Raw genomic sequence first — 14,990 nt, 5'->3', positions numbered from 1 at the left:
GTTTACACAAGATATTAAAACTTACAGTGCATATATTGTTCAACCACCACCACACCCCAGTTGCCTCAAAAACCTTTTATCAGAGGTTTTGTTCTCAGTTGTGTTAGATAATTATTTCAGTGAGGCAGGACCAAAAAAACAGCCAGGTTCCAAATGATCAAGTTTAGCATAGCCAAGAGGTGTTTACATTTGCTGCTCCTCATTCAGCACCACACATACATATGGCTGCAGAGCAAACTGCTTTTTATATTTATTTATTTGTTTGTTTCTTTGCTTGCTTGCTTGCCTGCCTGCCTGCCTGCCTGCCTGCCATTAAGGACCTTTGGCTCAAAATGAAAAATTCAGCAGAGCATAGGTCAGCCATTAGGGGGACCTTGAAGGAGCGTTTTGGATCATGGCCTGATCTTGTATCACCAAAACACACAAAGTGGCTTACAGCAGTTGAAATCCACCCACGCATATGTTAAAAATCTCAATTTTAAAAGTTATTTGCAACACCATTGCATTATATAGCAGTGTTACAGCTTCCATGGGAAAGGCGAAATGAAACAATGACTGGAAAGAGACGGAGGAAGGAAAAGGCAGCGAAAATGGAGACGGAAATGCTGCAGCAACTTGCTAATGAAAAGAGCAATGCCATTGACCAGTTCCTCCTGAGTGGAGATGAGAAGGTGAGAGGCAGTGTGTCCTAAGCGCCCTTTGTTTATCTTCTGCCAATGTGCTAATAGTTTGCATTTATTTTAGTGCCTTACAATCCTGTTTTTTCTAACCCATACCAGATTGTAAACTTTCTTGAGGAATGAACTTGTGCCATTTTATGGTTTCTCAAAAATATATGAGTTAGAATTAAGACACTGTGTCCTTTAACCTAGAGATTGTTTAATTCCATCATAACTTATGAACTTTATTTATTAAACATTTCCTGGAGGGATTTCTGCTTGTGCCTAGCCCGGCTAATTCTGTACTTTTTTTGTACATAACTGAATATACTATTAATCCTACCCAGAGAAGACCTTTGAAAGGAATGGATTCAACTAACTTAGGCCCATTAATTTCAGTGGAACTGCTCTGAGTAGGACTTAATTGGATACAACCCAGGATTTTTGTTGTTAATTTTGTTTTATGATGTATACCACCTTTTAGGTGCTTAAATGATTGCTTTCACATTGATATTATAGCTTGAACAATGCGTGTGTGTAACATGCGCATACCTTTGAGTGGATGCATGGACCTCTCTTGCATCTCCAATTATGCATGTACAGGAAATGGCAGTGGATTAAATGGAAGAACAAAAAGCAAGTAAACACTGTAGGCTTGTTCACCACCCTGCAAAATAATGCCTTTAAGAAGCTTGCACTGTAGAAAGAGTCCACTGTGGGTGGACTTTGGCTGCCTGCATGCCATACATTTAAAGCACTAAGAATCCTGGGGATTGTAGTTTAAGAGTCCAGGGAATTGTAGCTGGGGCCCCCCCCACAAACTATACTTCATAAGATTCGGAGGTGGGGGGGGGGAGGGATGTGCTTTAAATGCATGGCATGTACACAGCCCATAACTCAGTCCTGAAGTAGCTTTGATACACCCTGGGCCATCATAGTCTTCCTGTAGTGAAATGGAGCACCAGATATTTAAGGAGAGAATTACCGTATTTTTCGCTCTATAAGACTCACCAGACCACAAGATGCACCTAGTTTTTGGAGGAGGAAAACAAGAAAAAAAATATTCTGAAAGCAGCAATCCCTCTTGATGTTCCGGCTTCTGGGATTGCTGCGCAGACTTCATTCGCTCCGTAAGACGCACACACATTTCCCCTTACTTTTTAGGAGGGAAAAAGTGAGTCTTATAGAGCAAAAAATACGGTACTTCAAGAGCACTCCTCCACTTGTAAGAAATGGGATTCTCCACACGGTGCAGAACAGGTGCCTTACTGGCAGCATATAGTACAGGAGTTGGTAGTTCTGCCAGTCCCTGCAGTAAACATTTACAGTGGTACCTCTGGTTACGAACTTAATTCGTTCTGGAGGTCCATTCTTAACCTGAAACTTTTCTTAACCTGAGGTACCACTTTAGCTAATGGGGCCTCCCGCTGCTGCCGCACCACTGGCACGCAATTTCTGTTTTCATCCTGAGGTAAAGTTCTTAATCCGAAGTACTAGTTCCGGGTTAGCAGAGTCTGTAACCCGAAGTGTTTGTAACCTGAGGTACCACTGTATAGCTCATCCCTCCATTCCTCATAGGCGCAGCTATCTTATACCAAAGGCCTTTCATAAGACTGCTACCTGCAAGAGAGGATAGATGCACCAACATTTTATTTCATGCAAGTATTTATGGCCCAATATCTAAAAATTAATTCACACATCCCATTATCTTTTCTTAGGCTGTTGTGTGTTCCTACTATGCACATCACCTGTCAGTGTTCAGCTTGGAAAGCATGTCCCATCTCCACACCCTTGAGAGCAGAGAATCCATGCTTTTCTTACACAATGCTGCCTTGACCTATAACGGCCATTATCTGGTGCTCTCGAATTACAGCGAGAAGGAGAAAGTCAGCTATGTAACGCTATGGAATTTAGCCACGGGGAAGGTATGTTTTCTTAAATTCTTTTGAGGTGGCAGAGAACCAGCTTTGCAGTTGTGGAGTATGTCCCCTCTCCCCCCCAAAAGAGGTTAATGAACAGCCACAGCTTCCTCACAAATGGTGTGCAAACTAAAGCGATTTTTGCTCTCCTTACAGCAGTTTAAAATTAATGATAGAAAACATTCCCAGTTCTAGAACTTCTGAGCTTGATGTCCTCTTGGTCTGCCCTCCCTCCTGTCCCAAAGTTAGACCTGCAACTCCTGCTCTCTGTTTACTGGCTCTTCATTATATCTTCACACCTCATTCTTCCAAAGCTGTAGAGTAGAACACCATCAATGTACTGGAACGCTACTCCAGCCTGCCACCTAAAGGGAGAAAGGGCAGTGCTACACATTAGGAATTGCTAAGTACAGGTAAGTGTAAGTACATAACCAACGTATTTAAAACGGATTATCTCTCCCCTAAAAATGCAGGTTAGGAAAAGACTAAAAAATGAGCCAAACGTCTGCTGTACAGCCATTACTGCTGATGCTAGTAGGATAATTTTTGGAGTGATGGTGGAAAACAGGTAAGCAAAATGCCAAAGTTTAGTAGTTTCCCCCCCTACAATTGCCCCCCCCCCCTAAATCACTCAGTTCTTCTTAATTGTTTTCTGGAACAGTTTGGCAAGAGTGTCAACAGCTAGACACAACTATAACAGGCTTTTGAGAGCAAAACCTCATGGCCCACACAGATATGCCTTTTTAAATGAAGCGAAATCTAAGTACACAGAGGCCTATTTTTCATTGGATTCACCTCTCTCCCTCCTGGTGGAAGAGATTGCAAGTACCACATAGCCCTTCTTCAGACATCAATAGCATATTGCTAGATGACCCTTGGGGTCCATTCCAACTCTACAGTTCTATTATTCCATATAATTACTAGTACTGTATCTACTGAGACACTATGCTTGATTTAGTAACACAAGAATTTTTTCATAAAGATTGGAAACTACTTTGGGCAGGTTCAAGGGATTACAACTTCCCAATTCAAGTTGTCTTCCTCCTAGATAGGCCCGTTGTGCTTCACAGGCTATTGAAATTCTCCTGCTTTCCACTTGTTGTCTGAACACAAGGCGGAGCTTCCCTATGACCATGCAGGGCCTGTCACATACAGCCCTTATCACCAAAGTTTAAGTGCGTACCACGGGGAAAATATTATTAAAATAATTTATAGGCCACTATTCATTTTGAGATGAAATACCAAGTCCAATGGTTCTACTGTTCCAAGCATCACTAACCCTGGTTCCAATCCTATTTGTTTTCTAAAATTTTAGTATATCCTTTGTATCGACATCTCATCAGAAATTGTATTAGAGACTAGATATATTTAATTTACATGCTCAAGAAAGGCTTGACTGTCCAGCATTCAGCTGCACAGCTGTTAACTAGCTAAACTTCCGGGCAATCGTTTGCCAGGTTTCATTACTTGGCATGACTTTGTGTACGTTTGGGTAACTAAATAGTGAGATGACATTGCAACACCTGTACAGTGGTACCTCGGTTCTCGAATGAAATCTGTTCCCAAAGCCCGTTCAGCTTCCAAAACATTCGAAAACCGAGGTGTGGCTTCCCATTGGTTGCAAGAGCTTCTTGCACTCAGCAGAAACCATGTAATATGTTTGGGTTCTGAAAAATGTTCAAAAACAGAAACATTTGCTTCCATGTTTTCGGCGTTTGGGAGCCAAAACGTACAACATCAGAGGCGTTCTGGAACCAAGCTTCCACTGTCTGTGCATTTCCTGGAGCAGAGATGCTTAGGTTCCAAATACTTTTGTACAAAAATTTAAAATGGTGCAATGAAAGAAGCAAAGAGGGCATGAAGCTGTATGTCATGGATTGGAAACCTTTATTCAGGCCAAGGTCCCTCATCCCTTCTGTAAGGGTTGGAACTACTTTGGGCAGGTACCTTTTAATTACAGCAGTCTTTAGTGAAAGAATCTGCATCTGGACTGTTGAACATTATGTTCTACATATTAGAATATGTTGTCCAGTACAGTGGTACCTTGGGTTACAGATGCTTCAGGTTACAGAAATAATACCTTGGGTCAAGATCTTTGCTTCAGGATGAGAACAGAAATCGTGCGGCGGTGGCACGGCAGCAACGGGAGGCCCCATTAGCAAAAGTGGTGTCTCAGGTTAAGAACAGTTTCAGGTTAAGAACAGACCTCCGGAACGAATTAAGTTCTTAACCCGAGGTACCACTGTATTCCAGATGTCCCGATTTACAAACATCCAATATACTGCAGGGCAAGCTGAAGAAAATGTGAACTCAACACCTTTTTTTTTTAAAAACCAACATTTGCTCACCATTTACATAAAAATAGTTATTGCCCTGTCTGTCACTCTCAGTACTACAGAACTGATATCTCTTTTTTGTGATTTCTAGGATAAAGATCTGGGATCCGTTTAAGCATAAGCACAAGCTAATTCAAGGTTACGAAGGTCTTCATCTAACTGTGTGCAGCAAACTACACATATTAGATGGAGCAAAGGCTGTTCTGCTTGCAGGTTTGTGACAGATTTATTTTGTGGAGGCAGTAGGGCTAGAATATTTTTGTTACATTAAGCTGGGAATCAACTCAATGCAATTTTCTCCCACGGTTTGCTTTATTTGCTTACAATGGTTAGTTTAAACATTTAATGGCAAAGCAAAGGTAAAAGACGTCTCTGAAATGGGTACTTTATAAATGAAAAAGGGGAAATCCTTTCAATGTTGGCATGATTTTTAACTTTTCAGCCATCCTAACCCTTTGAACAAGGGGGAAAGCAGAAAGAAATATTGATTTCTATTCTGCATCCATAGATTTAACCAACATGAATGGGTTGCTATTATGATTGATGGAAAAGGAGGGAGAATGCACAATGCTGTGCCTTAGCAGGACATAATGTGATGTTATGCGTATTTTTTCCCATTAGGTGAAGTCAGTATCTGGGATTTGGAAAGCGGCACAGTTGTATCAGTCTTTACACCAGACAGCAAAATCTCCTGCATGACAGTTGCGTTTGATAGAAACACAGTTCTTTTGGGTTTGAGTGACAACCCTACTCTCATTACTTTGAAAATGCTGAGCACCAACACTGCTGCAAGTTCAACAGGAAAAGATTTGTTTGGAGAGGACTCCTCAAGCAGTGAAGAAGAACCTGAAGTTATTTAAAAGCCAAAATTTTAACCAAGTAAGAAGCTAGCATTCACAATTGAATTTTTTTTAAGAGAGTATGTTACAAGATATCCATTGATTTGAGAGAACTGGCACAAAATACTTTTTTAGTTTCTGTAATGTTGGATCATCACCCAGAGTAGACCCAAGGAAATCAATGAGCTTGTGTTGATTTTAATGGGTCTACTCTAAGCGAGATGAGTGCCGCACCCCATAGTCGCCTTTACCTTTTACCCCAGGGTCCTTTACCTTTTACCTTACTCTGTAAATTTGTTTATAATCTTGCCCTAACAAAAATACCTACTTTTAGTTTGCTATTGGCAGATGTTTCCTGGCCTTCTGCATCAGTGAGAACTTATATTGGTTGCATTGTCTAAGGATCCAAGCAGAGATAAGCAGGGATAAAACACCCAAGTCACTAGTTATATAGAGGAGCTTTATTTAGCCTTGAGCTCCCAATGTTGCTGGACCAAAACTCCCATCATCCCTGACCATTGGCTAAGCTGGCTGAGGTTTGGTGAGAGTTGCAGTCCAACAATATCTGTGGTCTCAAGACCGATATAGAAGATATTTTGTACCCTAAATGTCAGAAAATTTTAACAGAATACGTAGAAGGAAGGGGTCTCCCTTTTTTTAGGAGCAGCAAAAAGTAATTGGGATATATATATACTACATATATACTCTTCCAACTCTATGATTCTATGATTCTACACACATGGTGAAGCTCATGTGTTTGATTAGGTTTCATAAATGTAGGAAAGGGGTTATCTATCAACTTTAAGAATTGTTATGACAGTGATAATGGATTTCAGCGATTGTAAAAGATATAATCAGAATGTTTCAATTGAAATATTGATATTCTATTGTGAAATTTACTGATAAATTAAAATGATAGCAAATATTTGGATGATACTGGGTAATGGTTATTGCATTATGAATATGCATTTGATATCATACTAATCTAAAGCTAAAATAAGCTAGAGCAATGCATTTGTCTTAGTGCTACTAACAATGAGGAATTCTGTTAACTAATTTAGTTGAGTCCAGCTGATTTTGCTCCATCTGAATATCTCAAAGTATGGCTTTAAACAGGACTGTGTTTGTTCTCATCCCTGCTTGGCTTTTGTGTGATTGGGTTGGCACAGCTTATTCCTTACATATAGGCACTGACAAACACTAGCCTCAACCATCTCTCTTTGGCACATACTGTACTTAAGTCAGCTTTGTGTGGAAGAACACCAGTTTATAAGGAAGCATTGGTACAACAATTTCTGATGGCATATGCTACCAGCTCATTTTGAATCAGCCGATCAACTTCGTTTTGTTGTGATGTAGCAGAGAGGGGTGGGGATCCCACCTTTCTGGACATGCTAGATTGGCTTGACTTGAAGTTTAACATCAAGCAGGCAGAGGTAAAAAAATCATCCTGTTTAGGAATTCATTCAGATGTCCTGTTTCATCAATGCCCTAGCTATTCTGAGATGCAGTTTTAAGAGGCAAGTGCAACATGATACGGCATAGAATGCCTTCAATTATGAAATTACGTTTATTGCTTACTGTTCCCACTTCCCTCTTTCCTGTCATTATATGCTGCTAAATTTAGGGACACTCAAAGGGAAGAATACTACTTGTCTTACTCAAGCATATAAGCCAAGCAAGTCAGAAGGAATCTCAGCATTCATACCTATTACAGTGGTACCTCGGGTTACATACGCTTCAGGTTACAGACTCCGCTAACCCAGAAATAGTGCTTCAGGTTAACAACTTTGCTTCAGGATGAGAACAGAACTTGTGCTCCGTTGACGCGGCAGCAGCAGGAGGCCCCATTAGCTAAAGTGGTGCTTCAGGTTAAGAACAGTTTCAGGTTAAGTACGGACCTCCGGAACGAATTAAGTACTTAACCCGAGGTAACACTGTATGATGGTTTTCATCAGAACTCCATTACTTTTATAGCTTTATTTCAATACCATTTGTCAGATACAAATAAAAGAATATTACAAAACCTAGGAGCTAAAGAGCTGTGTGGGGTGTTCCAGAAATGCACTGGGGACTTTCAGTCTCACTCCAGCCTGTGTCAAGGTACCCCTGGAGTGACATTTTGTGGGGCAAATGGAGAATGCAGTGTGAAAGGGAAAACGGACTTCTTTCCACATGCACAAAAACATTTATTAGACACGTATATGTTTCTTTGGATCCCAGCCTCTGTGTGCAACACTGAAAAAAGGGGGCAATATAAAAATGTTCTGTTCCATTTTTACAACCAAAATGGTTTTTATTCATAAAACATAGCATGCAAAATATTAGATCCAAGTAATTGATACACTTCAGTGGCACAGTTCTTATTTGCATGTGCCCAGGCTTACAAAATTTAGAACCAAGAGGGAGATTGTCAAACCACAGCAAGCAAACTTATTTTAAAATCATTAGAAGTTCATAGCAATGACTGTTTCTTAAAAATGGGAAACATTATCATTTTGCTAAGATAGGGCTAAGAGTCAGGTTGTCAGTTGGAAGCAGAGGAGACACAGGAATTGCAGACGCTAGTCTGGGCATTCCCAGTGTAGGAATAGTGCAGATATTTAATGCACACCATTACCTGGTTGCAGAATTATCATGCCTAGAAACAGATCTGAAATGCACAAGTAGTTTTACAATCAGTGGAAGGTGTTGAATATGGTGTTAAGCACACAGGAGTGAATAAATCCAAAACCAGTTCCCAGTCTCCGTCAATCAGCTGGGATCAAGTCACTGTTCAAAATATGTCCTCTTTCTTAGAATTTCAACAACATGCTAGTACCTTGGGACTTAAATTTTCCTACTCGTTGCATTATTTTGTTCAGGACACTGGGGAGAAGCAACTAGACATCCAAAATAAATACATATATCTGAACTTGCATTTTGTTTTTCCCAAAGACCCTGAACAGAAGACATATTATTTATGGAAGAAGACTTTCTCTTCCCCTGGGAGATAGTTCACAATCAATGTTGCCCCATGAAATTGTGAGACAGTGTTTCAGAATCAGTTGAAACAAGTGTCCCATTCCTCTATGGAATACAGAAGTAACGATTCAGCTGATAAAACCCGACACCTAACAATAACAGCAGTTCCCAGTTAAACTAGGTAATATATAAGGTCCCAGAGATGTTGCTACTCACCCTTACAAAATGAAAAATGTCCACCTTAAGTGAAGTATCTGGTCAGAGCTCGTGATAACGTTTTTTGTGTGTGTGAAACTTTCCGTAACTTTTTCAAAGAACAGTTAAACCACAAAAACTTTAACTGCCACAGAAATGTTTCAGTTTGTTGTTGCAGAAACAAGAGTTTGAAGATATGTGAATTTATTATCGGGCTGTTTATTCCATTTCATTCACATTGCTATTGCCTGACATGCACATTATAACCTCTGTGAAATGCAAATAGATCCCTCTCAAATGCTAAAGAAAAAAAAGCCTTGTTTAGAAAAACCTATAGTAGTATGTTAGACAGCTAGACAGAGGTTACAGCTGTTTGTCATCAAATTTGGCATGTAGAACTCGATTAAAGAAATAATATCTAGTTTTGGAACACCTTCAGTTACTGTCTGCTCCAAAAATAAGGCCTGGTTCCTTATGTATAAGGTTTTACAAAAAGCACTACGCTTTTGAGGAACACAGTTCCTTTTGTCTACATCTACATCTATTGTATCCCTCTTCTATAAGAGGGCAGTTGCTTTTTACTACTACTGAACTTTCCTCAGCTCCAAGAGCCTAGAAAGCACGAAAACCAGTTAACATACTAGTCCAGGCAAACTCTTATAACTTGTCCAAAGACTTATAGATATTATAGTACTTACGCATCCATTGTACCTGTAAACTTTTCAACATGATTGTATGTTCCTGCCATCATCCAAGAAGTCAGTGGCAAGATGGCACAACATGAGTTAAAAGATGGAAGGGAACAGAATGGGAAAATCAAGAAGCCTCAGTTCAGGACTGTCTTTGTAATGCTGAGTAGAACTCTTCTAGCCATCGTATTTTATTGTTTAATATACCGTCCCTAAAAAGGCTTCTAACCTCATCACCACAAGATTAACATAGTGACATATACAGAAATCACAAGGAAAGCAATAAAGAAGAATGTTGGCTTTTCACCCCGAAAGACTTAAAATGTAACACTAGATTAACCCCAATTAAATATGATCTTTTAAGACTCTGAAGTCTAAAAGCGTCATAGAACGAAAGTGTTCTCAGCAGAATGAGCTATAATGGACTAAAGTTACAACTGCAACAGATGTTAAAATACCAGTCTTAACATGATTATCCCTCCAGTCCGTCCTCATCAGGCATCACCATAATTCTGCAATTAAAAAGAGTGAGGGACCAAGAACTCTTGAATCCCCTTTGTGCTACTCCCATGTGACCCTGTTCGAAGAATTTGGTTTTTTTAGTGCAGAATACTCAAAAGCACAAAAGTACTAACATCTATTAATACTCCATTAGTACTACAGACTGTAAAAAATATTGCATAGTTTTATGCATTATTCTAAAATATGGGTCTGCCTATTAAACAGTTTTTAATAAAAACTACGCAGCTCTCAATGTATTCAGAGCATCGACTACCTCGATCTTCTATCTTTTTTGGATTTGTCTGTACATTTATCCATAGTCTTCTCATTGTCTCCTCTGCACTTAGGACAATACCATTTCCCCTTCGGTTTGTAAGTGAGTCCAACACATGAAAAATGAAACCATTCAATGGGACATAGTTCATTGTCACACCCTATCATTTCCCCGTAAGACACTTGGTCACAGAGACAGTAAGTTGGTTCATTAGGGTCTACTGCAAAATCTACTGGTGAAGCTTCCCTTTCTTGTTTAGCTTTAGAGCGTTTCTTTTTCTTAGCAGATTTGGATCTCTTTTCTTTAGGGGGCTGGTCATCATATTCATCAATTCCATTTGCTATATGGCATATATCACGGCTTTCACTGGTGCGCTGTCGACGTGGTCTTCGTGAAGATCTTTCTGGTAGACAAGGGTCCACTTTTGACTTTTCGGTGGGCTTCTCTGTATCTGACAGATCTTGGAAACACTGAGACTGGGACTCTATTTGCCGGGCTCTGTTCTCTACCAACTCAAGCATCTGAGTGACTATTTGGATTTTCTCATCACCAAGCTCTTGACTGTAGATCAGGGCTCGCTGAAGATGCTGCTGCAAACGCTTTTTCTGAGCAGGATCATCTTCACTCTTGTATTTTTCATAGACTTCGTCGATTTCTTTTAACGCTTCTGTTAAAAAGAAGTCAGAATAAATGTATTATGAACTAGAATCCTTCAAGTCCCTCCTTTCAAGCTGACAAATGCTAATCTTGTACTAAAAATGTGAATAGTACATATCAGAGGCTATGTAATAAAGCATATACTTTCAAAGGATAGTAACACATTAAGATGCAAAAACAAATCTGTCCAAGGCCTCTTCCAAAATACAAGGAAGTTTCTTAAAAGCATCTAGAGATGTGTCATTTAGCATGTCAGCATTATAAAGTGACATAATTAAATCTGGTGTATCATAGGGGAGGTGGGAAAGCAGGTTTGTTTTTTCTAGTACTTTCCTCTTCCGACATCCTACCTTGAAATGGGAAGGTGCATTTTTCACATGTTAAGTACTGAAAAATACTATTTCTGTCAATTTACAAGAGGTGGGGAATCTCAGGTCTAGAGCCCAAATGTGGCCCTTCAAACCTCTCCCCAGGCCACACTCTTCATCAGCCTTGCTCTGCTTTTGCCTAGTGGGAATGCATTCTAGAACTATGGCAATGCCTCTTTGCTTGCATGGATGGCGAATAGAGAAACGCTTGTGTAAAACATACAGAGTCTGTATGGCTAGAATGTAGCCTGCTGTACAAAGGCAAGAGTCATGCCCACTGCTTTACCTACTGCCCTACCCACTGTGTGTCCCCTAGAAGGTTACCTACAAAAGAATGTGGCCCTCAGGCTAAAAAACACAACAAAACAGGTTTCCCAGCTCTGTTTTGCAGGGAAGTTGGAAAAAAAAATTATATTGAAGAAAATACACCATTCCCCAAACACCTCCATCCGCATTCTAACATCATACACAAGAGACCAAAACATCATAGAATTGTAGAGTTGGAAGAGACCAAGAGTATCATCTAGTCCAACCCCCCTGCAGTGCAGAAATCACTGGTGTTAGACTAAAACCATGTAAAAAGATGGGGGGGGGGATCCCTTGGTTGCAAGTAGAACAAATAGTAGTAAATGGCCTTGAATATATGCTCTTCACCCATCTGCCACAAACACTAAAAAGAAAAAAAGCACTTTACCTACCACATGTATAGTCTGTTGATACAAATGATAGCCCCCAAACCTAGCTAATCTAGCCCTGTCAGCCCTACCTGGGAACCGGGTGGTGTGCAACTGTGCAGGTGCGTGCATGCGTGGGTGATCACTGCACTGCATTTGAAACAACAACAACTCAACTTTGCAGAGACGTCTCTCCGTGCAACCAAGGGAAAAACGAAAACAATTTCGAAGTTCGCATCTCGGAACTTTTCGGGCGATGCATCTCACCGGAGACCCCACCACCACCAGGGAGGCGTCACACGGGTCCTGCTACTGAACCTCCTTCCCTCGTGAACTTGGACTTTAAAAAAAGGTGGCAGAGGGCATGCCCCGTCGTCCGCCGCCCCCTCCCAGCTCGCGTCACAGGGTCATGAGGGCGGGGGTGGGTGGTCCAAGTCCCGCCGGGGCCCCAGGGCCGGGGTCATTCCTCAGCGCCCACCGCCTCAAGTTCGTCCCGAGGGCCAAGGCGGGTGGGGGGGGGCTGGCGGAGCGTGGCCATTTTCCTCCCCCTCCGGGCGCCTGGTGAGGCGTGGACGCCCCTCCTCCTTTCAAAGCAAGGGCGGTTGGACTGGAGGGGTGGAGGGTGGGAGCAGCGCCGTTGCCTCCGCCGCCATCGCCCCCTCCCCCCCTTCTTTCTCCCCCCCCCCCGCTTACCCCGGCAGCGCGTGTCCATCTCGCGCAGGAGCGAGGCCAGCCTTTGCATGTCCAGCGGCAGCGACTCGACGCACTCCAGGTAGTCCTGCACGTAGCGCGCCAGGATCCTCTCCGACACGCCGCCGCCTCCGCCGCACGGGAAGCCGGACACTCCGCCGCCGCCGCCGGCCCCGCCGGCTGCAGTGGCAGCAGAACCGGCAGCCGCCGCCGCCGCCGCCCCAGACCCCGCCCCCCCAGGCTGTTGCCCCGGCGACCCCAACATCATTACGCGACGTGACAGCGACCCCGCTTCCCCCTCAGCGGACCCGGGGCCCTCGAGCGATGGGGAGGGGGGAGGGGAAGGAAGCCCCTCCGGCCGCTTCTGTTAATCGGCGCGGGCAGCCGAGGCGAAAGAAAACCTCCTCCCTCACTTGGAACTCCCCGCCTCTTTTTCCCTTCCGCGCCCCCCCTTCCTTCTCCTCCTCGCTTTTTTTTTTTTTTGTACCGCGGAGCACGCATGCGCGAGGCCTTGTCCTTATAAGGAGCGGCCGGTTCGCATTCTCCCGCCTTCCCCTCACAACCGACGCGATTGGTCCGGACGCATGGAACGTCAGGAGGCCAACGCGGAAAACGAAGGGCGGGGTCTCACCTTTAAAGAGACACCGCTCCATGCAATTACGGTTTCCCCTCCTTCCCTTCCTGCCGGTGGCTGGTCTCAACGGAACGATCAGTCTCTCCCTCTCTCTCTCATACACACACTCTTTATCAGAACCCGCCTACTTTTTTTCCTCCAGCCAATCCGCTGCCGAGAGGGACGGAAATGAAGCCGGAGAAACCGAACGCTCCCCCCCCCCCGCCTCCCCCTTTCACTTGTGTCTGAATCTGTTGACAGCGGCGCGTGGAAGGGAGGAGAGAAGGGCTGGGGGAACAAAAGGGAGTTGGCGCGGGGGTGGAGAGGAGGGAAAGTGACACTGGAGCCCCCACGTGCAGCTGGGAGGGGAAATAGAATGTTCTGCTTCAGGACCGCTTTGCCAATAGCAGTGTGCTCCCAAATGTTGTTGTTGTTTAGTCGTTCAGTCGTGTCCGACTCTTCGTGACCCCAGGGACCAGAGCACGCCAGGCACTCCTGTCTTCCACTGCCTCCCGCAGTTTGGTCAAACTCATGCTGGTAGCTTCGAGAACACTGTCCAACCATCTCTGTCGCCCCCTTCTCCTTGTGCCCTCCATCTTTCCCAACATCAAGGTCTTTTCCAAGGAGTCTTCTCTTCTCATGAGGTGGCCAAAGTATTGGAGCCTCAGCTTCAGGATCTGTCCTTCCAGTGAGCACTCAGGACTGATTTCCTTAAGAATGGAGAGGTTTGATCTTCTTGCAGTCCATGGGACTCTCAAGAGTCTCCTCCAGCACCATAATTCAAAAACATCAATTCTTTGGCGATCAGCCTTCTTTATGGTCCAGCTCTCACTTCCATACATCACTACTGGGAAAACCATAGCTTTAACTATACAAACCTTTGTCAGCAAGGTGATGTCTCTGCTTTTTAAAATGCTGTCTAGGTTTGTCATTGCTTTTCTCCCAAGAAGCGGGCGTCTTTTAATTTCGTGACTGCTGTCACCATCTGCAGTGATCATGGAGCCCAAGAAAGTAAAATGTCTCACTGCCTCCATTTCGTCCCCTTCTATTTGTCGATCGCCCTTGCTTCGAGGGTCTCTGGACTCCTACTCCTTCCCCACTTCCCGTTTTATGCTCTCGACACAGATTTATGCAGAGAGAAAAGTAACTTGGTCATAGTGTGCTGCTCGCATTGCTACGTGAGCTACGGTGGCTTTAGAAATTACCCCGTACCTGAAATGAGTGGGACTTGGAAGTTTCCAGCTGCAAGTACAGGCACACATAGTAAACTCGAGTGAACCGACTATGGAGTAAACTGCACGAAACAACACATCAAACCAAACAAGTAAAGTACAACACACTAAAAAAAATCAAATCAGCCGTGGAGCAGCTCGCCTGCCCCAATCGAGCAGGAATTGAGAAAAATTACTGCTGATGGTTGGGAGGCTCAGGCGGTCAGTCCTATGGAACTCAGTAAGGCTTTTTTCTGATGTTATTGGTGGTGCTGATAACGCAAAGGTCACGGGTTCGATCCCCATACGTTGGACTAGATGACCCGTCTACTGGTGCTGGTGCATTTGTTAAAAAAAAAAAAAAAAAAAAGGCGTTCTGAGAATGAGCCCCGTTCTGTTGG

General features: G+C 43.2%; 2 protein-coding genes across 8 annotated transcripts in view; one reads left to right on the top strand and one right to left on the bottom strand.

Moving 5' to 3' along the window:
• The window catches only part of LOC310685490 (uncharacterized protein), a 39,746-nt gene extending 32,279 nt beyond the window's left edge, over positions 1–7,467 (top strand). Inside the window, exons 27-32 of one of the 4 annotated variants that reach the window (XM_083457711.1) lie at positions 514–671; positions 2,378–2,584; positions 3,052–3,146; positions 5,006–5,127; positions 5,536–5,793; positions 7,381–7,467. In XM_083457711.1, coding sequence (XP_083313837.1) covers positions 514–671; positions 2,378–2,584; positions 3,052–3,146; positions 5,006–5,127; positions 5,536–5,774 — 821 coding nt within the window. In that variant the 3' untranslated portion in view covers positions 5,775–5,793; positions 7,381–7,467. Of the gene's footprint in view, positions 1–513; positions 672–2,377; positions 2,585–3,051; positions 3,147–5,005; positions 5,128–5,535; positions 6,677–7,380 lie in introns of those variants that run through there. The other 3 variants (XM_083457710.1, XM_083457712.1, XR_014515324.1) reach the window with 3 other exon arrangements.
• A 561-nt stretch (positions 7,468–8,028) lies between these two features.
• On the bottom strand, positions 8,029–13,545 carry ING2 (inhibitor of growth family member 2). 4 transcript variants are annotated; one of them, XM_083457716.1, is made up of 2 exons: positions 13,397–13,545; positions 8,029–11,043 (listed from the first exon to the last, which is right to left on the bottom strand). In XM_083457716.1, the coding sequence occupies exons 1-2, from the start codon at positions 13,416–13,418 to the stop codon at positions 10,373–10,375; spliced, it is 693 nt and encodes a 230-aa protein (XP_083313842.1). In that variant the 5' UTR covers positions 13,419–13,545; the 3' UTR covers positions 8,029–10,372. The 4 variants fall into 4 exon arrangements, with proteins under 4 accessions (XP_083313842.1, XP_083313839.1, XP_083313840.1 ...); XM_083457713.1 differs by lacking the exon at positions 13,397–13,545 and adding an exon at positions 12,769–13,250; XM_083457714.1 differs by lacking the exon at positions 13,397–13,545 and adding an exon at positions 12,253–12,544.
• Positions 13,546–14,990: the final 1,445 nt, after the last annotated feature.

The sequence above is a fragment of the Podarcis tiliguerta genome (genome assembly GCF_965153285.1).
Source record: "Podarcis tiliguerta genome assembly, chromosome: 9".
NCBI classification, from domain to species: Eukaryota; Metazoa; Chordata; class Lepidosauria; order Squamata; family Lacertidae; genus Podarcis; species Podarcis tiliguerta.
This window is presented reverse-complemented; position numbering and strand designations above follow the sequence as displayed.